The sequence below is a fragment of the Trichoderma reesei genome, assembly GCF_000167675.1.
Source record: "Trichoderma reesei QM6a unplaced genomic scaffold TRIREscaffold_56, whole genome shotgun sequence".
Classification (NCBI taxonomy): Eukaryota; Fungi; Ascomycota; class Sordariomycetes; order Hypocreales; family Hypocreaceae; genus Trichoderma; species Trichoderma reesei.
This window is the reverse complement of record NW_006711203.1, coordinates 3,777-28,855: the sequence shown is the minus strand read 5'-3', so window position 1 is coordinate 28,855 and position 25,079 is coordinate 3,777. Positions and strand designations below refer to the sequence as shown.

Here is a 25,079-nt window from a genome sequence, read left to right as displayed (position 1 = left end):
AAAGAGCCTTTTTTAACTTATAGACTCTAGTTAATCTATCTTTAAACCTAGTTAGTTACTTAATGTAAATATTTTTGTTAGAAATAAGGGGCACTAATATAGGAAGTATTAGTATAATAGGCAGCAGGGGTTAAGGTAATTAAAGGCATAAGTAGGAGCTATACTCCTGTCTAGTAGAAGTAGAATAAGCAAGATAATTAACATACTTTTTAACAGGTTATAAGCCTAGCTTTTACTTACTATTACTAAGTACTGCTACTCTTCCCTTAACTAAAGCCACTAACTATATCACCCCTGTTATATCTTAAAAGGAAATTACTATATAACACTATAGCAGATAAATATTAACTAGCTAACCTAGATAGGATAAGAACCACCTGTTAATTAAGACAGGCAAGATTGCTATCCTTAAATAACCTAATCGCTAGCCTTAAGCTGCATTAGCTAAGTCTATAGCTGCTACCTTAGTTTATATAAGGTGGCTGGGAAGATTAAAAGGTTATGCATAAGGATAGGGATAGGGATAAGGATAATATAGACTAGATTAAGGACAGCCAGGTTATAGCTAAAATAATAAACCCTAGTTAAATAAATAAAGATTATAAAAATAAAGTGGCCTTTAGCATTCTTACACCACTAAGTAATAATAATATTTATAAATATAAAGTTTACACACTACTGCTAACCAGTTAAAGACTAAGACTAATATATAACATAGCTTAATAACACAGTAACCTAAAGGACAGCATTACAGCCAGTATGCCTGTAAATGCAACTAGGCTAGAAATCAAGCTAATTATTATTAATGCACTTAGTCTAAGATCTCTCCTAATACTAGAAAAATAAGAAGACTATTTAGTCTAAGACTACTAGCTAAAGCTAGTAATTAACCTTATAAGTGCAGAGGACCTCCTTAATATTTATAACACTAAGGATAAGGTCCTAGCAAGCTAGCTAGATGCCTAGAAAACTAAATAGCATTAATATATTAGCATCTTAAAAATAATATTATCTATCTTACTAAGTAAGATAATAACTAATAAAAGGACTATTTAAAGAGTTTTCTAAAAGGTAAGGGAAGAATTTTAAGAGTCTAGACTTAGCATGCTGCAGTTAGCTTATAAAGAATAGAAGGACTGCATCTTTACTTTCTTAATATATAACTTTACCTAAAGGATTAAAACTATTTAAGAGAAATTTATACAGGCTAGAAGCTAGCATAAGCTTTTAAATAGCTATCTTATCCTTAAATTTATTAATAGGCTAAGTAACTAGTACCTAGTCTAGTATACTAACTTTTAGATAAATTATAACTTAAAAGCCTTCTTAATACTAGACAGCATTATTTAAAGTGCAGAAGCGGAGGAGGTTAAATAAAAGAGTAGTAGCGCTGCTAGTATATAAGCGCTGCTAATACAGAAACGCATAGCATTAATAAATAATAAAGATTTAATAATAGTTAAGGTCTTATAGTATATACACTATAGCAAGACCTATTACATAAAGGAGGGCTGCTAAAAGTTATACTTAGATAAAAAGCAGCGCTAGAATAAGAAGAAAAGCTATTATGGCTGTTAATTTAACTTAATAATAATAGCTAATAAAGAGAACTTTACACTCCTTGCCTTTAAGGACATTAAGACTAATAATAACTTTTTTATATCCTTTTAGTATAGCTTAATATAGCCTTAGAGCTATTTAAGTGCTAGATTCTAGTTATAGGTAATATGCTATATATTATAAGGATAAGTTTCTTTTAAGCTCCCTGCAGCTATATAGTAGAATACTTAGCAGTATAAGAGACTTTAAGATTACTATAAATAGCATTAGCATTATTGCCTAGAGGTGCACTAACTAAAATCTATTAATTACTATTACATTTATAAATATACTATATGCCCTTAGTCTTAGACTAAATCTAATCTTAATAACCTAGCTCTTTAATTAAGGGGGGGAGATAAAAATAGCTTAAAATAGCTAGATAATTAAGAAAGATAAGATTAAGATTACAGCTAGATGCTTTAGCAAGCTCTTTATTCTTTAAACTAACTCTCTCCTTATATAAGCTTTTATCTCTTATAGGCTAGTGTCTTATACTATTAACCCTTAATAATGCCTATAGCATAATTAAATAGGTTATCTTAGCAGTAATAACCTGGTTAGGTTAAAGGATATAGTAGATAGAATAAACATAGCGTAAGAATATTGCCTTTATAAGCCCTGCCTTTAAGGCAGGATAAGAGAAAAACTATATTAAGAATAGCTAAGAAAAGCAGAATATATAAGTAATATAGTTTATATTAATATTTATAGCCCCTTCTATATTACCAGCTATAATAAGAAGCAGTACTAGATTACCCTTATAAATAGCTATAGCAGATTTAGCAGTAGTAAGGTAATTAAGAATAGATAAGGCATATAGGAGTTTATTTAGTATTTTATATAGTTTTTAAAAAATAAAGAGCTATAAGGCTAACACTATTAAATTATTTACCTAGATAGGGCTAAGGAATTTAATAGCCTAGAATTTAATTACTAGGCTGTATATAAAGGGACTATATTAAAAGTATTACTAATAAAGCAACACTAGTCTAATAGTATTATAAAAAACTTTAATATAGTAATCTAGGATAAACTGCTGCCTACACTTATAAAGGGGAATATCCTAAAACAGTACTAGTTAAAGGTCTTAAAAACAGTTAACTACTTATAAAACCGCAGTCTATATAAAGCACTTAATAAGATGCTATTTAAGTATATTTTTAGCTAAAGACTAAATATCTTAAATATTAAGACTGTAGGCATAATAGTATAGCATCTTATCCTATAAGCATAAAAGAAGAAGCTTAATAATAAAGGGATTAAATACACCCTCCTAGGCTTTATTAATAATACTGTTTACTATCTCCTAACCCCTGGTGGAAGGGTAATTAACTCCTTAAATATACACTTTAAATTAGATATTGCCTTTATGCGCCTACTAATAGAGACTTAGTTAATAGGCATATAAACAGACCCCTTACTATCTGCTAAAAAATAATATTAGAAAATAAGCTCTATTTACTTTATAATTAATATTATCCCTATCTAGCCTAGCTAGCTAAAAGCTTAGCTAAAGACCCCTAAGCGGCTAAAAATTTAAGATAATAATATCCCTAAATACCCTAAGCTTTACTACCCACTCTGCAGTTATTCCTTACTATATAGCATTCTTGCCTTAGTGGCGTCTACTAAAGCCTATGCTAATAACTTTAAGCTAATAACTTATAGAGAGGCTGACCGCAGCTTCTTTTAAGACAAGTGGTAAGGGGGGATAACTAATAAGATATAAGCTCTTTAAGATAATAACATATAGGAACTAGTTAACCCTAACCCTAGCATAAACATCCTATACGGCAAGTGGGTTTATAAACTTAAGAGAGGTCTAGATAACTAAGTTATTAAATATAAAGCATGCTAGGTTATCTATAGCTTTAAATAAATTGCTAGAGTTAACTATACTAAGACTTTTATATTAGTAGTTAAACCTATAACCTATAAGGCACTCTTTACTATAGCAGCTGCCCTAGACTTTAAGATTAAGTAAATAGATATTAAGACTGCGTTTCTTTACAGCCAGGTTAATAAAGATATTTACGTTAAGTAACTAACTGGGTTTAAAGATAGATTAACTAGAGTCTGCAAGTTAAAAAAGGCTCTCTATAGCCTTAAGCAGGCGCTATAAGTCTAGAATAGAACCCTTATAGACTTCCTTCTTACTCTTAGCTTTTATGCAGTAGTAGCTAATAGCAGGCTGTATATAAGAGATAGAATTTTTATTACTATTTATATAGATAACCTACTGCTTATAAGGAAAGACAGGGCTAAGATTATATAACTTAAGGATGCACTATATTATTACTTCTTAATAACTAACCTAAGGCTATGCTATTTCTATTTTAGAATATGCATTTAAAAGAACTAAGCAGCATGTATAATTATGCTTAATTAGCAGGGCTATATCTAGAAGATACTTTAATAGTTTAATATATTAGACTGCATACTAGTCCTAATACTAATAGTTAAAAAATAATTATAGAAAGTAGAGAATGACTTCCTTAGTTAGCTAGATAAGAGAAAGGAGTACTAGTTAATAGTAGGATTATTAATATACTTAATGCTTAGCATAAGGCTGGATCTGGCATACTTAGTCTTTATTATTAGTTATTATGCTAGCAACCTAGATAACTCTTATAGATAAGCTGTTAAATAAATCCTTTGCTATATCTAAGGGATATAAGACCTCTGCTTAATCTTTTATAGCAACCTCTAACCCTTATGTAAATACAGTGACTCTAACTAGGCTAGGGACCTAGACACCTACTAGTCCACCTTAGGATATATATTTAATATTAGAAGTGGTAAGATTAGCTGGTTATTAAAGAGGCAGATAATAACAGCACTGTTAAGTTATAAGGCAGAATATATTAGCTAAATAAATGTAATAAAAGAAGCAATCTGGCTATAATAATTATTTATAGAGTTGCAAACTGATTTTTAGGGGGAATATATAGCAGAATATGCAGTAAAGGAAGGAAAGGAACTGTTAACACTACCCACAAGCTTACTAAGCGCCGTAATTATATACTATAATAATTAAGGGGCTATTACGCTTATAAAGAACCTTATAAATTATAAGGGATTAAAACATATTAAGACCTAGCATTACTTTATCTAGGAGAAGGTTAATAATAAAGAGATTAAGCTTAAATATATACCTATAGATAAAATGGTTACTAATAGACTAACTAAGCTGCTAGGAAAAGACTAATTTACTAGATTCTGTAAAGCCCTAGGACTAAGGAAGATTACTAATGTAAATAAAGCTGCTAAGGAAGCTTAGGATGCTGCCTAGTTATAACACTAGGAAGTCCTTAATAAGATTAATAGTATAGAGTTAGTAGGAGTAAGATTAAACCTATTACCTCCTTAGGAAATGCAGGACTAGTAGGAGCTATCCTAAGCCTATGTTATTAAGTAGGAGTGTTGGAAATAAGAGGCACTAATATAGGAAGTATTAGTATAATAGGCAGCAGGGGTTAAGGTGGTTAAAGGCATAAGTAGGAGCTATACTCCTGTCTAGTAGAAGTAGAATAAGCAAGATAATTAACATACTTTTCAACATCTTATTTAGCTAACTAAGGAAGTTATTCTCTGCTTTCTATAATTATTTTTTAACTATTAGCATTAGGACTAGTATGCAGTCTAATATATTAAACTGTTAAAGTATCTTCTAAATATAGCCCTGCTAATTAAGCATAATTATGCATGCTGCTTAGTTCTTTTAAATGCATATCTTAAGGTAGAAATAGCATAGCCCTAGGTTAGTTATTAAAAAGCAATAATATAGTGCATCCTTAAGTTATGCAATTTTAGCCTTATCTTTCCTTATAAGCAGTAGGTTATTTATATAAATAGTAATAAAAATTCTATCTCTTATATATAGCCTGCTATTAGCTACTACTATATAAAAGCTAAAAGTAAGAAGGAAGTTTATAAGAGTTCTATTCTAGACTTATAGCGCCTGCTTAAAGCTATAAAAAGCCTTTTTTAACTTATAGACTCTAGTTAATCTATTTTTAAACCTAGTTAGTTACTTAATATAAATATTTTTATTAACCTAGCTGTAAAGAAATGCAGTCTTAATATTTATTTACTTAATCTTAAGGTCTAGGGCGGCTGCTATAGTAAAGAGTGCCTTATAGGTTATAGGTTTAATTACTAATATAAAAGTCTTAGCATAATTAACTCTAGTAATTTATTTAAAGCTATAGATAACCTAGCATGCTTTATATTTAATAACTTAGTTATTTAGACCTCTTTTAAGTTTATAAACCTACTTACTATATAGGATATTTATACTAGGGTTAGGGTTAACTAGTTCTTATATATTATTATTTTAAAGAGCTTATATTTTATTAATTATCCCCCCTTACTACTTATCTTAAAAAAAGCTGCAGTTAGCCTTTTTATAAGTTATTAGCTTAAAGTTATTAGTATAGGCTTTAGCAGATGCTGCTAAGGTAAGAATGCTATATAGTAAGGAATAACTGCAGAGTGGGTAGTAAAGCTTAGGGTGTTTAGGGATATTATTATTTTAAATTCTTAGCTGCTTAAGGGTCTTTAGCTAAGCTTTTAGCTAGCTAGGCTAGATAAGGATAATATTAATTATAAAGTAAATAAAGCTTATTTTTTAATATTATTTTTTAGCAGATAGTAAGAGGTCTGTCTATATGCCTACTAACTAAGTCTTTATTAGTAAGCGCATAAAGGCAATATTTAATTTAAAGTGCATATTTAAGGAGTTAATTACCCTTTTACTAGGGGTTAGGAGATAGTAAATAGTATTACTAATAAAGCCTAGGAGGGTGCATTTAATCCCTTTATTATTAAGCTTCTTTCTTTATGCTTATAGGATAAGATACTATACTATTATGCCTATAGTCTTAATATTTAAGATATTTAGTCTTTAGCTAAAAATATATTTAAATAGCATCTTATTAAGTGCTTTATATAAACTGCAGTTTTATAAGTAGTTAACTGTCTCTAGGACCTTTAACTAGTACTATTTTAAAATATTCCCCTTTATAAGTATAAGCAGCAGTTTATTTTAAATTGCTATATTAAAGTTTTTTATAATACTATTAAACTAGTATTACTTTATTAATAACACTTTTAATATAGTCCCTTTATATATAGCCTAGTAGTTAAATTTTAGGCTATTAAATTCCTTAGCCCTATCTAGGTAAATAATTTAATAGCATTAGCCCTATAGCTTTTTATTTTTTAAAAACTATATAAAATATTAAATAAACTCCTATATGCCTTATTTATTCTTAATTACCTTACTACTGCTAAATCTGCTATAGCTATTTATAAAAGTAATTTAGTACTGCTCCTTATTATAGCTAGTAATATAAAAAGGGCTATAAATATTAATATAAACTATATTACCTATATATTCTGCTTTTCTTAGCTATCCTTAATATAGTTTTTCTCTTATCCTGCCTTAAAGGCAGGGCTTATAAAAGCAGTATTCTTATACTATATTTATTTTATCTACTATATCCTTTAACCTAACCAGGTTATTACCGCTAAGATAACCTATTTAATTATACTATAGGCATTATTAAGGGTTAATAGCATAGGACACCAGCCTATAAGAGATAAAAGCTTATATAAGGAGAGAGTTAGTTTAAAAAATAAAAAGCTTATTAAAGCATCTAGCTATAATCTTAATCTTATCCTTCTTAATTATCCAGCTATCTTAAGCTATCTTTATCTCCCCCCCTTAGTTAAAGAGCTAGGTTATTAAAATCAGATTTAGTTTAAGACTAGGGGCATATAGTATATTTATAAATATAATAGTAACTAATAGATTTTAATTAATGCACCTTTAAGTAATAGTGCTAATGCTATCTATAATAATCTTAAAGTCTCCTATACTACTAAGTATCCTGCTATATAGCTATAAGGAGTCTAAGAGAAACTTATCCTTATAATATATAGCATATTACCTATAACTAAAATCTAGCACTTAAATAGCTTTAAGGCTGCATTAAGCTATGCTAGAAGGATATAAAGAAGTTATTATCAGTCTTAATATCCTTAAAGGCAAAAAGCGTAGAGTTCTTTTTATTAGCTATTATTATTAGGTTAGATTAATAGCTATAATAGCTTTTCTTTTTATCTTAGCGCTGCTTTTTATTTAAGTATAACTCCTAGCAGCCCTCCTTTATATAATAAGTCTTACTGCAGTATATATACTGCAGGACCTTAATTATTATTAAATCTTTATTATCTATTAGTGCTATGCATTTCTATATTAGCAGCGCTTATATACTAGCAGCACTACTACTCTTTTATTTAACCTCCTCCACTTCTGCACTTTAAATAATGCTATCTAGTATTAGGAAGGCTTTTAAGTTATAATTTATCTAAAAGTTAATACACTAGACTAAGTACTAGTTACTTAGCCTATTAATAAATTTAAGGATAAGATAGCTATTTAAAAGCTTATGCTAGCTTCTAGCCTATATAAATTTCTCTTAAATAGTCTTAATCCTTTAGGTAAAGTTATATATTAAGGAAGTAAAGATATAGTCCTCCTATTTCTTATAAGCTAACTGCAGCGCGCTAAGTCTAGACTTTTAAAATTCTTCTCTTACCTTTTAGAAAACTTTTTAAATAGTCCTTTTATTAATTATTATCTTATTTAGTAAGATAGATAATATTATTTTTAAGATACTAATATATTAGCGCTATTTAGTTTTCTAGGCATTTAGCTAGCTTACTAAAACCTTATCCTTAATATTATAAATACTAAGGAGGTCCTTTATACTTATAAGGTTAATTACTAGCTTTAGCTAGCAGTCTTAGACTAAATAGTCTTTTTATTTTTCTAGCATTAAAAAAGATCTTAAACTAAGTGTATTAATAATAATTAGCTTAATTTCTAGCCTAGTTACACTTATAGGCATGCTGGCTATAATACTATCCTTTAGGTTACTGCATTATTAAGCCATGTTATATATTAGTCTTAGTCTTTAACTAGTTAGCAGTAGTATATAAACTTTATATTTATAAATATTATTATTACTTAGTAGTATAAGAATGCTAAAGGCTATTTTATCTTTATAGTCTTTATTTATTTAACTAGGGTTTATTATTCTAGCTATAACCTAGCTGTCCTTAATCTAGTCTATATTATCCTTATCCCTATCCCTGTCCTTATATATAACCTCTTAATCTTCCCAGCCACCTTATATAAACTAAGGTAGTAGCTATAGACTTAGCTAATGCAGCTTAAGGCTAGCAATTAGGTTATTTAAGGATAGCAATCTTGCCTGTCTTAGTTAATAGGTGGTTCTTATCCTATCTAGGTTAGCTGGTTAGTGTTTATCTACTATAGTATTATATAGTAATTTCCTTTTAAGATATAACAGGGGTGATATAGTTAGTGGCTTTAGTTAAGGGAGGAGTAGCAGTACTTAGTAATAGTAAGTAGAAGCTAGGCTTATAACCTGTTAAAAAGTATATTAATTATCTTACTTATTCTACTTTTACTAGACAGGAGTATAGCTCTTACTTATGCCTTTAACCACCTTAACCCCTGCCGCCTATTATACTAATACTTCCTATGTTAGTGCCCCTTATTTCTAACAATTTAGTAAGGACTTTACTGCATTCTCCCTTTAAAAATTAGTTTATAATTCCTTAAAGAGCCTTTATAGCTAGATTGCCTCCTTTATTATATTTATTTAGGCTATATACTTAGCTTTATAACTTAATAAGGCTGTTATAGCCTGCTATTATAATAACCAGCTGATTTTTTTACTCTTAATATTAAATATATAACTAGAGGTTAATTTATATATATTTAAATTACTAGCCTAGTTAGAATTACTATATCCTTTTAATAGTTAAAGATTGCTTTAAAATATAAGGCATAGGTCTTATATTTTTTATAAATATCTTAAAATCTGCTTTACAGCTTGCTTATATATTTTATCTAGATTATTTAAATATTAGCTAATAACTAATACTATATAGGCTAAATTTAGGCAGGTTTTAAGCATTAAGTATATTAGTAATCCTACTATTAATTAGTACTCTTTCTATTTATCTTAATAACACTTATATATATCTCCTGCCTTTTATAACTTTATTTCTGCTATTAAGGTGGCTGCTGCTTTATAGTCTGTTATTTAAAACTGGTAGAGGATCTTCTAAATATATTCTTATTAATTAAGAATTATTATATAAGCTGTTTTATTTTAATAAATTTATATACCTAAGTAGTAGTAGTATGGCCTTAGATTAGTTATAGAAAATTTACTATATAGCGCATCCTTTAGTTTAATAATCTTTAACTTATCCTTTTTAACTAAAAGTAGATTATTAATATAGATTATAATAAAAATACCTTCCTTTATATAAAGACTGCTGTTTAAGGATACTAGATAAAAACTAAAGGTAGTAAGGAAGTTTATAAAGGTCTTATACTAAACTTATAGCGCTTATTTAAGATTATAAAAAGCTTTTCTTAGTTTATAGACTCTCCTTAATTTATTTATAAATCCAGTTAGTTATTTAATATAAATGTCTTCCTTAACCTTACTATATAAGAATACTGTTTTTATATTTATTTACTTAATTTCTAGATTAAGGGCAGCTGCTATTATAAATAGTGCTTTATAAGTTATTAGCTTTATAATTAATATAAATATCTTTATATAGTTAATGCTAGTAATTTATTTATAGCCTTGCATAACCTAATATGCCTTATACCTAATAACTTAATTATCTAGCCCTCTTTTTAACTTATAAACCTACTTACCTTATAAGATATATATTTATAAGTCAGGCTTAATAAGATCCTAGGTCCTGTTATTATATAAAGCTTAGATCTTTTTAGTTATCCCCCTATATTACTTATCTTAAAAGAAACTGCATTTAGCTTCTTAAAACGTTTATAGCTTAATATCTTTAATTAGTAACTTTAAAGCAGTAGCTAGTGCTAGAATGCTAAATAATAAGAGTTTATTTTTAAAGGGGTACTATAGCTTTAAGTGTTTTAGGACTTTATTTTAGAACTTAGGCTATTTAAAGCTAAGTGTTATTAGTTTTAGGCAGGACACTTTTATTATAAAGAGAATAAAGCCTGTTTTTTAATAATGCTTTTTACCTTATAATTTATTATTAGTTTATATGCTAATGCTTTAAGTTAATATAATATTTTATTAGGTAATAACCTTAGATTTAAAATAAATATTTAAGGAGGTAATAACTCTTCTTATAAGTGTTAGTAGGTAATATTCTATATTTCTAATAAAGCTAAGCAAGATGCATTTTATGCTTTTATTATCTAGCTTTTTATATTAGGCTTATAAGATTAAATACTAGGCTACTATCCTTACTGTCCTAATATTTAAAATATTTAGCTATTAACTAAAAACTAACTTAAAGGGTGTTTTATTAAGCGCTTTATATAAACTTCTATTCTTTAAATAGTTAATAATATTAAGGACTTTAGACTAGTACTGCTATAAAATATTCCCTCTAATTATTATAAGTAGTAGCTTATTATATATAATAATATTAAAGAGTCCTCCTATTTGCACCGTAGCATATCTCTATTTGAACCGTAGTGGTCTGTGCACAAGGTAAAATTCCTGCGCACACACCATCAAGTCCATCACTACACACCCGCCTACAGTATGAGGTAATGGCAGGCTTGTCTTCACACAACAAGGCCACGGCTTCTATCTTCAACTATCGCAGCCGACCTCAGAGCCGACCTCATCGCGGCCGGCCACCTGATTACAGCGCGAGATTAACGGCGGCACTTCTCATGATCCCAGAATGAAGGAGGCGGCCGCAGCAGCAGAGGCAGTAACAGAGGCAGCAGCCGAGGCAGCAGCAGAGGTAGCAGCAGAGGCAGCAGCAGAGGCAGCAGCAGAGGCAGCAGCAGAGGTAGCAGATACCCTAGTGTTGATCCTGTATGCCCTCTACCTTATGATATCTCCTTGACGGTATAACTTCCAGTGTGCAACACTGTACTGTGGTGTGCGGGTGTGGGATATTCTACCTAGGGGGTTGGTCTAGCTGGTGGCACAGACCACTACGGTTCAAATAGGAATATGCTACGGTGTAAATAGGAGGACTTATATTAAAGTTCTTTATAATACTATTTAACTAGTGCTATTTTATAAGGGATGTTTTTAGTTAAATGCTGTATTTTACTGCCTACTTATTAAACTTACAGCTATTAAATTCTTTAGCCTTATCTAAGTGCGCTACTTAATAATATTATCTTTAAGGTTCTTTATTTTTTAAAAACTATATAAAGTATTTAATAAACTCTTATATGCCTTCTTTAATCTTAATAGTCTTACTGCTACTAAACCTGCTATAGCTATTAACTAGCATAATTTAGTATCTTTCCTTCTTATAACTAGTTATATAAAACATGCTATAAATATTAATATAAACTATATCTCTTATATACTTAGCTTATTATAGTTAGCTATTATATAGCTTCTCTCTTATCCTTCCTTATAGGTAAGGTTTATAAAGATAGTATTCTTAGGCAGTATTTATCCTATTAACTATATCTTTTAACTAAGTGAGGTTATTAATACGAGTATTGCTATTCGGGCTGTATAAAATTGCTATTCGGGCTGTAACTAACCTCTTTAAGCCTAGTGAGGGTCTGTGCGTTACTTCTCCCTAAAATACCCTTATACTTTAAAAACTAATATAAAATTATAGAAAAATAGTATAAGGAAAAAAAGAGTAAATAACTATTATTTCTATAATAAAATTTAATAATATCTATTAAAATATATTATTTTCTTTTAATAAAGATATTAAAAACTTAATTTAAGTTAAAATTAGATTTTCTTAGTAAATAGTACTTATATATATAAATATTTTAAAAAAATTATATAATTTATATAATAAGCTATATATAAATATAAAAAGTTACTTATTTTTATATTATTAATAGGTTTAAAATTAAGCTTAAACTTTAATATAGTTTTTTTAGCTTTTTAATAGCTATTATATAGCTTTTAAAATTAAAATAAAATGTTTTATAATACTTTATATATTAAATAAGCTATATAATTTTTTTAAATATTTTATTTATTTTTTCCTAATAGAAAAAATATAGTCTAAAAGGTAGTACTTTAAGTAAAAATTTCTAGGTACTTAAACTACAGCCCGAATAGCAATTTTATACAGCCCGAATAGCAATACTCTAAAGTTATCCTTAGCCTTATATAGCCTTATTTTAACTATTAATATTAAAACTAATATGCAGTTTATTATATTATATTAATAAAGGATCTTTTAAATATAGCCCTGCTAGTTTAAGATAATTATTTAAGCTTTCTTATTTTACTAAATATATATACTTAAATAATAATAGTATAAGCCTAAGTTTATTATAAAAAAGCAGTAATATAGGGTATCCTTAAGCTTTAAGATTTTAGTTTTATTTTTACTAATTAAAAGAAGATTATTTATATAAATAGTAATAAAAATCCCTTTTTTTATATAAAAATTACTATCTGCTAATATTATATAAAAGCTAAAAGTAAGGAGAAAGTTAATAAAAGATTTATATTAAACCCTTAAGGCTTACTTTAAACTATATAAAGCTTTATCTAACTTATATACCTATCTTAAGTTATTATTTAAGCCTATAAGCTGCTTTATATAAATATCTTTATTAACTATACTATATAAAAATGCTATTTTTATATTTATTTATTTAGTTTTTTAGTTTAAGGCTGCTGCTATTATAAATAGCGCTTTATAAGTTATTAACTTAACTATAAATATAAATATCTTAATATAATTAATTTTAGTAATTTATTTAAAACCTTAAATAACTTAATATACTTTATATTTAGTAATTTAGTTATTAAAGCCTTTTTTTAGCTTATAAACCTATTTACTATATAGGATATTTATACTTAAGTTAAGGTTAATAAGTTTTTAAGTATTATTATTTTTTAAGGCTTATATTTTATTTATTATCCCTTTATATTACTTTTCTTAAAAGAAGCTTTAGTTAGCTTTTTTAAAGGTTATAAGCTTAATATTATTAATATAGGTCTTAGCTAAGGCTGCTAGTATAAGAATATTAAATAAAAAGCACTAATTATAAAATAAATACTTAAGCTTTAGGTGCTTTAAGACTTTATTATTTCATTTTCTAGAATATTTACTAACTTAAGTTAAGCTTAAAATAGTAGGATATTAATTATAAACTAAATAAAGCTTATCTTTTAATATCTTTTCTTAATTTATGCCTAGCTGTTTATTTATATACTTATTAATTAAGTTATTATAGTTTTAATTTATAATATAGTAGGGATATTAAGTTTAAAGTAAATATTTAAGGAATTAATTACCCTTTTACTTAGTGTAAGGAGATAGTAAATACTATAGCTTATAAAGCCTAGCAGAATATATTTAATCCCCTTATTATTAAGCTTCCTTTTTTATACTTATAAAATTAAATACTAGGCTATAATACCTATAGTCTTAATATTTAAAATATTTAGCTGCTAGCTAAAAATATATTTAAATAGCATTTTATTTAAAGCCTTATATAGGCTTTAATTTTAGAAAATTTTTTAAAAAACCTTTAACTAGTATTATTTTAAAATATTATTATTTATAAGGGTAGGCAGCAGCTTATTATATATTATAATATTAAAGCTCTTTATTATACTATTAAATTAATACTGCTTTATAAAAGAACTTTTTAATATAGTTTTATATTATATAGCCTAGAGATTAAAATTATAATTATTAAATTCCTTTACTTTATAAGTCCTCTTATTTACACTATAGTATATCTTTATTTAAACTATAGTAGTCTATACTCTTAACTAGGCTAACCCCCTAAGTATATTTATTTAAACACTTATACTAAAATATAGTATAGCATACTAGCAGTTATTACTATTAAGGAGATATTATTAAGAGAAGGGTATAAAAGGTAATTAGGGCAGGCTAATTTATTTAAAAATAGCGTTTTCTTTATTCTTTATTAAATATATATATAATTACAGCTAGGCTAGTTTATCTTAATAATCCTAGGCTGCTAATACTAGCTAGGTAGCTAAGATAATAATAACCTTTTTTATAGTATTATTATTACTATTATTACTATTACTATTACTATTAAGGGCAGCAGTAGTAATAGCTTTAAGCTATTATTATATTATTTATAATCTTTATATAGCTAGCTGTAATTATAAACTAATAAATAATTAAAAGAAGGCTTTACTACTGCTACTGCTGCCTTTATAAGTAGAGTAATCCTATTTAAACCGTAGCATATTCCTATTTGAACTATAGTGGTCTATGCAACAGCTAGAGAGACACCACCAAGTGGTAAGGTCCACGCCCGCACAGCAAAATACAGTGTAGCACACTGGCAGTCATTACCATTAAGGAGATTTATTATTACCAGAAGGGACAGCAGCAGCATTAGCTTCTAACCGTCGCCGGGTTACTCATAATCTCTGCATAACTAGCTGCAACTTAAACCTATAAACAACTGTAAGGAGGCCCTGCTGCTGCTGCCTCTGCTGCTGCCTCTACTGCTGCCTCTGCTACTGCCTCTGCTGCTGCCTCTGCTACTGCCTCTGCTGCAGTTATAGCTTCAGCCCTAGGGTAATAGCAGTCACAATAATAAAGGCAAAGGGTCTACAGTATTAGAGATCGCAATACTATTATTTATAGTGTTATTATACAGGCTACAGAATGTACTATCAGCTTACACTATAAATAGGTATGCAGCTCTAGGACCAGTAGTGTAAGCATAATGATTTTAATATAGGCATAGACCACTACAGTTTAAATAGGAATATGCTATAGTTTAAATAGGATTACTTTATAAGTATAGCTATATCCTTAGCTATAATATAATAATAATAATAATAAAGAGGGTAAGGCGCTGCTGCCCTTTATCTTATATTATAATAAGACTTACTATATAAATAGATTTAAATAATACACTAAGGCATGCTACTAGGGCTATTAAAATACCCTGCTTTTAGTTTATAATAAAGCTAGCGCTTATAATAAAGCCAGCGCTTATAATAAAGCTAGTATTTTTTTATCTCCTTCTTTCTTTTTATTATTAGCTTAAAAGCTTATTAGTATAGTTAACTTACTATTTTTTAAAATTCTTAATTAGCTATAAAGGTTTTAAATAATATCTAGATTATATAAGTAGAGGAGAGGCTTATTAAGATGCTAGGAGGTAAGATTAGTAGACTTTTTATAAAATTTAGCTAGTAATTTTACTAAAGGTTTCTCTAGCCACTACTAGGGGGGTCTTAAAAATAACTGCATTTCCTATCCTAGCTTTACTAGGATAAGGGGGCCATTAAGTTATAAAAGGGTTATTAATTTGTAAAATACTTAAATCTTAGTGCGCATGCTATATAAATTAAAGTACTATTTTATAAAACTATCACCCCTACTTTAAAAAAAGCCATTTCACTTAAATTTAAAATCGCCTTATAATAAGGATTAGCCTAATAGTCTTTTTTCTTTAAAAATTGCAAAATTAATAGTTTAAGGGTACTTTATATTATATAGCATATATATTATAAGTAATATATCTTTTTTTATAAATTAATAACCCTTTTATAAATTAACAGCCCCCCTGTCCTAGTAGAGCTAGGATGGGAAATGCAGTCGCTTTTAAGACCCCCCTAGTACCTTAAATAGATATCCTTTTTATAAAGGGCCTTATCCTCCTTTAACCTCTTTAAGATTATATAATAGTAAGGAAGCCTATACTATTAGCAGAAGTTGCTAATATAAGGCTTTAAAGCCTTAGGTAATAGGTTAATATATAAGGGTATTATAACTATAGCTAGATAATATTACTTAGCTAAGAGGTTAATAGTAATATAGCTAATAATTAAAAGGATATTACTAAGCTAGCTTTAATTAATAAAATACTGCTGCTAATATATTTATATTCTAGCTGCAGTTTAAATATAGTTATATTCTTCTTATTTAATTATAAATATAATTATAGTATATAAATAATAAAGATTATTAATTTTAAAAAGGAGATATAACTTAATATTCTTATAAGCAGTCTTAATAAGACTGTTAACCCTTTAGCTATAATTCTAATACTATTTAATAAAGTAGTAAGCCTACTGCTAATAATAAGGCATATACTTCTTTAATATATAGTAAAGGAGGTGTATTTATAAAATACTATCTTTCTTTTTACTATATCTCTTTTTATTAATGCTTAAGCTTATAGGAAGTTATCCTTATTATTAATAAATATTATATACTTCTAGTTATAAAATATGCCCTTATAAGTTAGCTTTTTATTAGCTAGCTATAAGTCTACTACTAGGCATTCTTCTTTAGCTTCTTATTATATAGCAGCAGCCTAGGCAGTAAGGTTATTATTTAGCTTATTAAGATCTTTATTAGCTACTTTATTATTAATATATTTATTAAGGCTATTATAATTATCCTTTTAGTATAAGCAGATTTTTAACTAGATGTTAGTATTAATATAATATATATAGAGTTACTACTAAAAGAGAGGAAAGATATTATTAAAGTAATGCTATTTGGACTATATCAAATTGCTATTTAGACCGTAGTGGTCCATGCCTATACTAAAATTACTGCGCCCACACCAGCCCTCCTATAGCCACACACCTAATCACAGTGTAATTTACTAGTAAGGCCTATGGCCATAACATAACACCAAGACTTTATCATTTCTAGCCGTTTTTTCACCCTTATCCCTAGGCATTATAATTTTCAACACTATAGACATCAGGGTCGCAAAAATAAATCCCTCACAGCTAGGCAACAGTTAACTAAAGCCGCCGTTATCTTCAGAGTTATTACAGGGCGCCAGTCTTGCAGAGATCCGCAAGTTCTATAGCCCCTCAGCGCCAGAGGCAGCACAATTTAATAGCAACAAGCTTAACAACAACAACTTCAACATACTTAAGACAGCAGCATCGCCAAGGCTAAAGACAGCAGCATCGCCAAGGCTAAAGACAGCAGCAGCGCCAGAGACAGCAGCAGCACTAGAGACAGCAGCAGCAGAGGCCACAGGGTCTAATAGCAATAACAACTATAAACTTAACATAAAGTGGCCGTCTATAATGCAATTTCCTAATAACCCTAACTTCTTTAATCCTAAAGATCTAGCTTTCCTCCCTTAAGAAGAGACACTATTGCCGCCGCCTCTATATATTAAGAGGGCATTAATACCGCTGCCTATATATACCACGCCACTACAGCAAGCTTAGGCGGCTGCAGAAGCTCCTTAGTAAGACAAGAAGATTATAAAAGTCCTATAAGCAGCCTAGGAAGCTGTAGAAGCTATATAATAAGCTGCAGAGGATATAAAGCTATCCTAGCAATCCCAGGAGGTTATAGAATTATTGCTAATGCTTCCCGCCGCCCTAGAGGCACTAGGACTAGAAGAAGAACACCACTTCCCTATCCTACCGCTATCAGCAATATATAACACATTTAATAAGCTATTTTTATTCTTATAAACCTTCTATTGCCCTTACAGTCTTACTATTTATATCCAGTAAAGCTCTAACCCCTAGATTATTAATAGCATTAGAGTTAACACCTATTATCTTCTTACCTATAACCGCGCTAGCAGCTAAGCTTCCTTAAGCACTAGAATTTAATAAACTTTAACTTAGCAGATAGACTGTCTATATAAAATAATAGTAATAGTAAGAAAGAGGGATAACTAGTAATAGTCTTATAGTATTAGCTGCGCTAAATATAATTATCTGCCCTTATTAAGACTGTTAGCCTATATTATGCACTATTACTGCACTTTAATATAGTAGCAGCAAGAGCATAATCTTATAAAGCACTAAGCCCTTCCTGCCTAAAAGATAACTAGCATTATTAAAAATATAACTAATAAGCCTATATTCTTTTAATAAAAGGATATATATAATAATAGGTAATAAATATGCTATAAAGGGCTAGGTAATCTCTCTACTACCTAAGCCTAGATTAAGCACCTTTAGAATAATAACCTTAAGCACTATATTAAGCTAGATAATAAGATAAAGGTATAAAGGGTTATTTAAACCTATTCTTAATATAAGGATATATAGCATTAGTTCTTAAAGGTCCTTAGTCTTAATAATATATATAAGACTAACCATTTTAATATATTCTTATTTAAGGCTATTAGCATTATAGACTATAAGTTTATTACTAATTTTACATTTAGTCTTATTAATTTAAAAAAGGAAGATAGCTTCTTATAGCTTTATAAAAAGCTAAAGCAGCTTTATTAAGAAGTCTTAGCTCTAGTGCTATTTATAATTATTATAAATAAAGAGAAAGCGCTTAAAAATACCCTTACCTTAATCTTCTTAACCTTATAGCAGCAGCTTTATATTTACTATATTAACACTAATATATAGGCATAAATCTAAATATATTAGAAAAGCCCTAATAGCAGTAATAATAAAGATAATAATAACTATAAATATAAAGATAAAGACAGCAATCCCCTTAAAGGCAGCATTTATAACAGTTTTAATAATAACCTTACTATCTGCGCTTCCTGCGCTATAGTAATATAATAAGAAGCTAAAGCTGCTAAGTCTTAAATAGTAAGCTTATAGCTTTTAAGTAACTCTTAACTTCTAGTAGCCGCATAGCTTAAGAAAGAGTTAATATATAAAGGCATATTTTCTAACTAAAAGCGCATTATCTTTACTAAAGATAAGGGAGAGTTTTATTTAGCCTAGGCTATAATAAAGTTTACTTATACTACTACTTAAAACTATATTCTATATTATATCTTTAAGGAATATATATTATAAAAAGAGCAGTAGGCTTATTACTTTATTAAATGCTATTATAACTTTAGTTAAAAAGTTAATAGTTTTATAAAGACTGCCTATAAGGATATTAAGTCCTTCCTCCTTTTTAAAACCACTAATCTTCTATATTTTTATAACGCAATCCTTTAAATAATAAAGAAAAAGAAAAAGGATTATAATAATAATATAGCTAAAATATAAATATAGTAGTGCTAATGCTTTATTTAGTAATAAAGTTAGCTTAAAGATATTACTATTATAGTTAAATATATTAAAGTTAATCTCCTTACTTAGCAGCACTAACTTGCCTTAGCTGCAATACCCTTAAATATTAACCTAAACCTAGACTCCCTGCCTAAGTGCATACACTCCTTTATATAATAGTATAGTCTTTTATACAGCCACTTTATCTTTAATAAGCTTTAAGACAGTAAGGCTTTTTATAAAAAAAACTGCTACTTATAATAGTAGCTAGTTAAGCCATTAATAAGATTTCTACTTATTTTTTATAAGATCTTAACTAATCTTATATTCTTATATCTTTTAGGATTTTAAAAAGCTGCTTTTTTATATATATAATCCTAATATAGTTTAAAGTCTTTACAGCCAGCCCTAACTTTTAAATAATAGCAAAATGCCTATACTAGTAACACTTAAAGCAGAGGAAGAGGATAATAAAGCTGCGCTAGCCTTATTATAAACTAGGGCATGCTAGCAGCTTTATTAGCAAGCTTTAATATATTATCTTAATCCTTTAATATAGTAAGTCTTATTATAGTATAAGATAAAGGGCAGCAGCAGCTTGCCTTTATTATTAACCTAGGCTTAAGGATATAGGTAAGGATATAGGCAAGGATATAGTTATAGCAGCAGCAGCAGGGCTTCCTTATAGTTATTTATAAGTTCTAGATTACAGCCAGCTATATAAAGATTATAAGTAATATAAAAATAACTTAAAGCTATTACTGCTGCTGCCCTAAATAATAACAGTAATAACAGTAATAACAGTAATACTATTAAAAAGGTTATTATTATCCTAGCTATATAGCTAGCAGCAGCAGTCTAGGATAGTTAAGATAAGCTAGCCTAGCTGTAGTTATATATATATTTAATAGGAAAATAAAGAAAACGCTGTTTTTAAATAAATTAGCCTGCCTTAATTGCCTAGTCTTAACCCCTTATACCCTTCTCCTAGTAATATCTCCTTAACAGTAATAACTGCTAGTATACCACACTGTATTTTAGTATGTAGGCATGGATATTACCACTTAAGGGTATCCCTCTAGCTATAGCATAGACCACTATGGTCTAAATAGCAATTTAATATAGTCCAAATAGCATTACTCTATTATTAAGTGTATTTTTTAAAGCATCTTCCTTATTTATAATAGTAATAAATAGCGCTAGAATATAAAGGTTTTATTAAATAGCCTTTAACTTCTTATATAGCTACTAATAGCTATCTTCCTTCTTTATATTGATTAAGCTAAAGGTAAAGTTAGCTACTAACTTCTAGTTTATAATACTAATAACCTTAAAGAGAAATAGGCTAAAATAATTTATTTTATAAGTATTATTAATCCCTAGAACTTTAAAAAAGTGCTGCTATATTATCTTTAACTATTTATATATTTAAATAATCCTTTAGATTTTATTCTCCTTATTAATTTTAATAAAATAATAAAGGTTACTATTTTAAAGCTTTTAAATCTAGGCCTAGGTTATTAACAGGCTACTAAAGGCTTAAATCCTAATTCTTTAATAATTATTATAAATATTAATCTAGTAAAAGAAGGTAAGTTTATTAGCACTATTTTAAATAATCTAGGCTATTTTTTTAACTAATAAGGCTTAATGCCTTACTAGATCTTTTTTTTATTATTATTAGGCTATAGTTTATTATTAATATATAATATGCCTTAATAAATTAACTAATAGTAAATAATTATAATTTATATAAACTATATAATAAGACTACTTTTAGTTAGCTTATTTAAAAGCTAAAATAGTAATTTTATATAAATAATCTACTTATTATATTAAACTTTATTAAATACTAGTACTTATTAAAGTCTAAGGGCTAGTGCAGTTATAAATAAGGGAATAATATATTTAGACTTATTAACTATTAATAGTTTAAGGATTAAAGCTGCGCTTAATATAAAAGGTAAGGCTATAATTATAGTAAAAGGTTTATAAAAATATAAAAAGCTTATTAAATATATTATATAATATTAATAATAGTAAGAGAGGGAAGTAATACTTTAGCTTATTTATAGCCTTTAGCTTATTTACAGCCTTTAGCTTATTTACAGCTTTTAATAATAACTCTGCGGCTTATTATATAGCTTTTATAGCCTCTTAGGCTTATTAAGGAACTTTTATAAGCTTATTATTATTTTATAAGTATATAGGCAGCAGTTATAATACTCTTTTAGTATATAAAGGCAGCAGTAATAGCATCTTTTTATAAAGAAGAAAGGCTAGATTTTTAAAATTAAAGTAATCTAGATTATTAAGAAATTGCATTATAAATAGCTATTTTAAGTAATAGTTATTATTATCTTTTTTTATAGCCTTTACTATTATAGCTGCTGCTATAATAGCTAGTGCTAAGAATAGTAATTTAGCTATCTTAAAAATATTAAATCTAGTGTTATTAAGGTTATTTTTATTAAATTCCTTTACTAGTAATGCCTTTAGTGCCTTTTTTACTAATAAGCTATAAAAAGTGCAAATCTTTAAAGACTAGCGCCTTATAATAACTTTAAGGGCATTAGTGTATTAAAATAGCTGCCTTTTAGCTAAAAGAAGTTTATTATAATGCTAATAATTATAATCTTAAAGGTTAAAGGTTAAGGGTTATAATAATTAAAGGCAAGAGTAAAAAAATAGTAAAAAATAATAAAGTTTTAGTATTATATTATAGTATAGGCCTTATTATTAATTTATACTATAAATAGGTATGCAGTTATAAGAATAATAATATAGGCGTATTAATTTTAGTATATATATAGACTACTATAGTTTAAATAGAGATATACTATAGTGTAAATAGGAGGACTTTACTTTATTTAGGTATATAGTTTAATAATAGCATCCTTATAATTCCCTGCCTTTTAAAAACTACTAGGGGGGTCTTAAAAACAACTGCATTTCCCATTCTAGCTCTACTAGAATAGGGGGCATATTAATTAGCAGAAGGGTTATTAATTCGCAAAATACTTTAATTTAAGTGCGCATGCTATATAACTTAAGGTACTGATTTAATAACTTATTACTCCTGCACTTAAAAAAGCCAATTTATATAAATTTAAAATCGCCTTAACTTAAGGAGCAGCTTAATAGTATTTTTATAATCTTAATTATAGATTTAAGGGTTTTTATAATACCTCTTATTATATAGTATATAACACTTTAACCTATATATCTTTTTTTTATAAATTAATAAACCTTTTACTAATTAATATACCCCCTGTCCTAGTAGAGCTAGAATAGGAAATGCAGTTATTTTTAAGACCCCCTTAGTATATAAAGTACTATATAAACTCTTAAATACCTTATTAATCCTTAATAGTCTTACTTTTACTAAATTAACTGTATTAATTAATAAGTATAATCTAGTATTATTTCTTTTTATAGCTAAAAATATAAAATAGTTTATAAATATTAATATAAATTATATTAAAAATATACTTACCTTATTAAAGTTGCCTTTTATATAGCATCTTTTTTATTTAACCTTAAAGGCATAGTTTATAAAAATAGTACTTTTAAATAATATTTATCTTATTTACTATATCTTTTAACTTAATAAGGTAATTACTATTAAGGTAACTTATTTAATTATACTATAGTTAAAGTTTAAGATTAAGTATATAAAAGATAAGCGCTTATATTAAAAGGGCATTAGTTTATAAAATAAATAAGTTTTTAAAGCACCTTATTATAATTTTAATTTTATTTTTTTAAATTATTTAGCTATTTTAAAAGATTTTTATCTTCCCTTTTTAATTAAGTAGCTAAGTAATTAAGATTAGGTTTAGTCTAAGTCTTAATATATATAGTATATTTATAAGTATTATAGGAATTAAAATATTTTTATTTATATAGCTTTAAATAATTATACTAATACTTTTTATAATAATTCTTAAATCTTTAATACTACTAAGTATACTAATATATAATTATAAAAAACTAAGTAAATATTTCTTTTTATACTATATAGTATACTATTTATATTTAAAGTCTAGCACTTAAATAGCCTAAAGGCTATATTAAGCTATATTAAGTATTCTTAAAATAAAATAAAGAAGTTATTAAATTTAGTATTTATATTAGTAATAAACCTAAGCATCTTTTTATTTAATTACTTTTACTAAGCGCTTAGGTTTAAGTATAAATAAGTCTAGCAGCTTTTTTTATTATCTTATTACCTTTTTTTCTTTAAATATAACTTTTAATATATATTTTTTATATAGTAAATCTTATTATAATATATATAATATAAGACTTTTATTATTATAAAGTCCTTATTATTTATTAATACTATATATTTCCTTATTAATAAGGCTTATATATTAATAGCACTACTTTTTTACTTAACTTTTTTAACTTTTAAACTTTTAATAATATTATTTAGTATTAAAAAGGACTTTATATTATAATTAGTTTAAAAATTAATATACTAAATAAAGTATTAATTATTAAGACTATTAATAAACTTAAGAATTAAATAGCTATTTAAAAGCTTATACTAGCTTTCTACTTATAAAAACTTCTTTTATATAGTTTTAATTTTTTAAGTAAAGTCCTTAATTAGCTTTAAAGATATAAAGCTATAATCCTTTTATTTTTTATATATAGTTTAAAGTATATTAAGGCTAAATTCCTAAAATTCCTTTTTAACTTATTAAAAAATATACTAAATAGTTTTCTTTTTTATTATTATCTTATTTAATAAAATAAATAGTATTATTTTTAAAATCTTAATATATTACCTTTATTTACTTTTTTAAGTATTAAGTTAGCTTAATAAAACTTTATTTTTAATACTATAAATACTTAAAAGGTTTTCTGCTTTTATAAGGCTAATTACTAGCTTTAGCTACTAGTCTTAAATTAAAAAGTCTTTATACTTTTTTAATATTAATAATAATTTAAGGCTAAAGGCATTAACTATTATAAGCTTAATCTTTAGCTTAAATACTTTAGCTTCTTTAACTATAATATTATTTTATAAGTTATTATATTACTAAGCTATATTATATATAGGTTTTTAAGGCTAGTTATAGCTTTATAATATATAAACTTTATAATTAAAAATATTAATATTACTTAAAGGTAAAGAAATATTAAAGATTTTTTTATAATTCTTATTTATATTTTTAAGTATTAGCAGTTTAGCTATATTTAAATTATTATTAGTCTTATTTTTATTCTTATCCTCTTAAACTTTTTATATTTTTTAATTTTTATTTTATAGCTTTAGCCCTTATAGTTTAAGGCTAGCTATTAAATTATTTAATAAAGCTATTCTTAGCTATTTTAATTAATAAGTGGCTTTTATTTTATTTAGGTTAGTTAGTTAATATTTATTTTTTATTATTATATTATATAGTAATTTTTAATTATACTATTATAGTT

At 26.7% G+C, this 25,079-nt stretch overlaps 2 protein-coding genes across 2 annotated transcripts; one reads left to right on the top strand and one right to left on the bottom strand.

The window, feature by feature from the left end:
* Positions 1-17,459: 17,459 nt before the first annotated feature.
* TRIREDRAFT_112679 (uncharacterized protein) lies at positions 17,460-18,764 on the bottom strand (the record flags this gene model as incomplete). Its single annotated transcript, XM_006969948.1, has 7 exons — positions 17,460-17,494; positions 17,566-17,679; positions 18,076-18,077; positions 18,144-18,150; positions 18,224-18,241; positions 18,281-18,296; positions 18,762-18,764. The coding sequence occupies 7 exons, from the start codon at positions 18,762-18,764 to the stop codon at positions 17,460-17,462; spliced, it is 195 nt and encodes a 64-aa protein (XP_006970010.1).
* A 1,972-nt stretch (positions 18,765-20,736) lies between these two features.
* TRIREDRAFT_112678 (uncharacterized protein) lies at positions 20,737-22,308 on the top strand (the record flags this gene model as incomplete). The annotated part of the gene is made up of 10 exons (XM_006969949.1): positions 20,737-20,739; positions 20,893-20,925; positions 21,135-21,153; positions 21,220-21,228; positions 21,407-21,416; positions 21,569-21,600; positions 21,678-21,689; positions 22,010-22,054; positions 22,088-22,097; positions 22,281-22,308. 10 exons carry the CDS (start codon positions 20,737-20,739, stop codon positions 22,306-22,308), a joined length of 201 nt encoding a protein of 66 aa, XP_006970011.1.
* Positions 22,309-25,079: the final 2,771 nt, after the last annotated feature.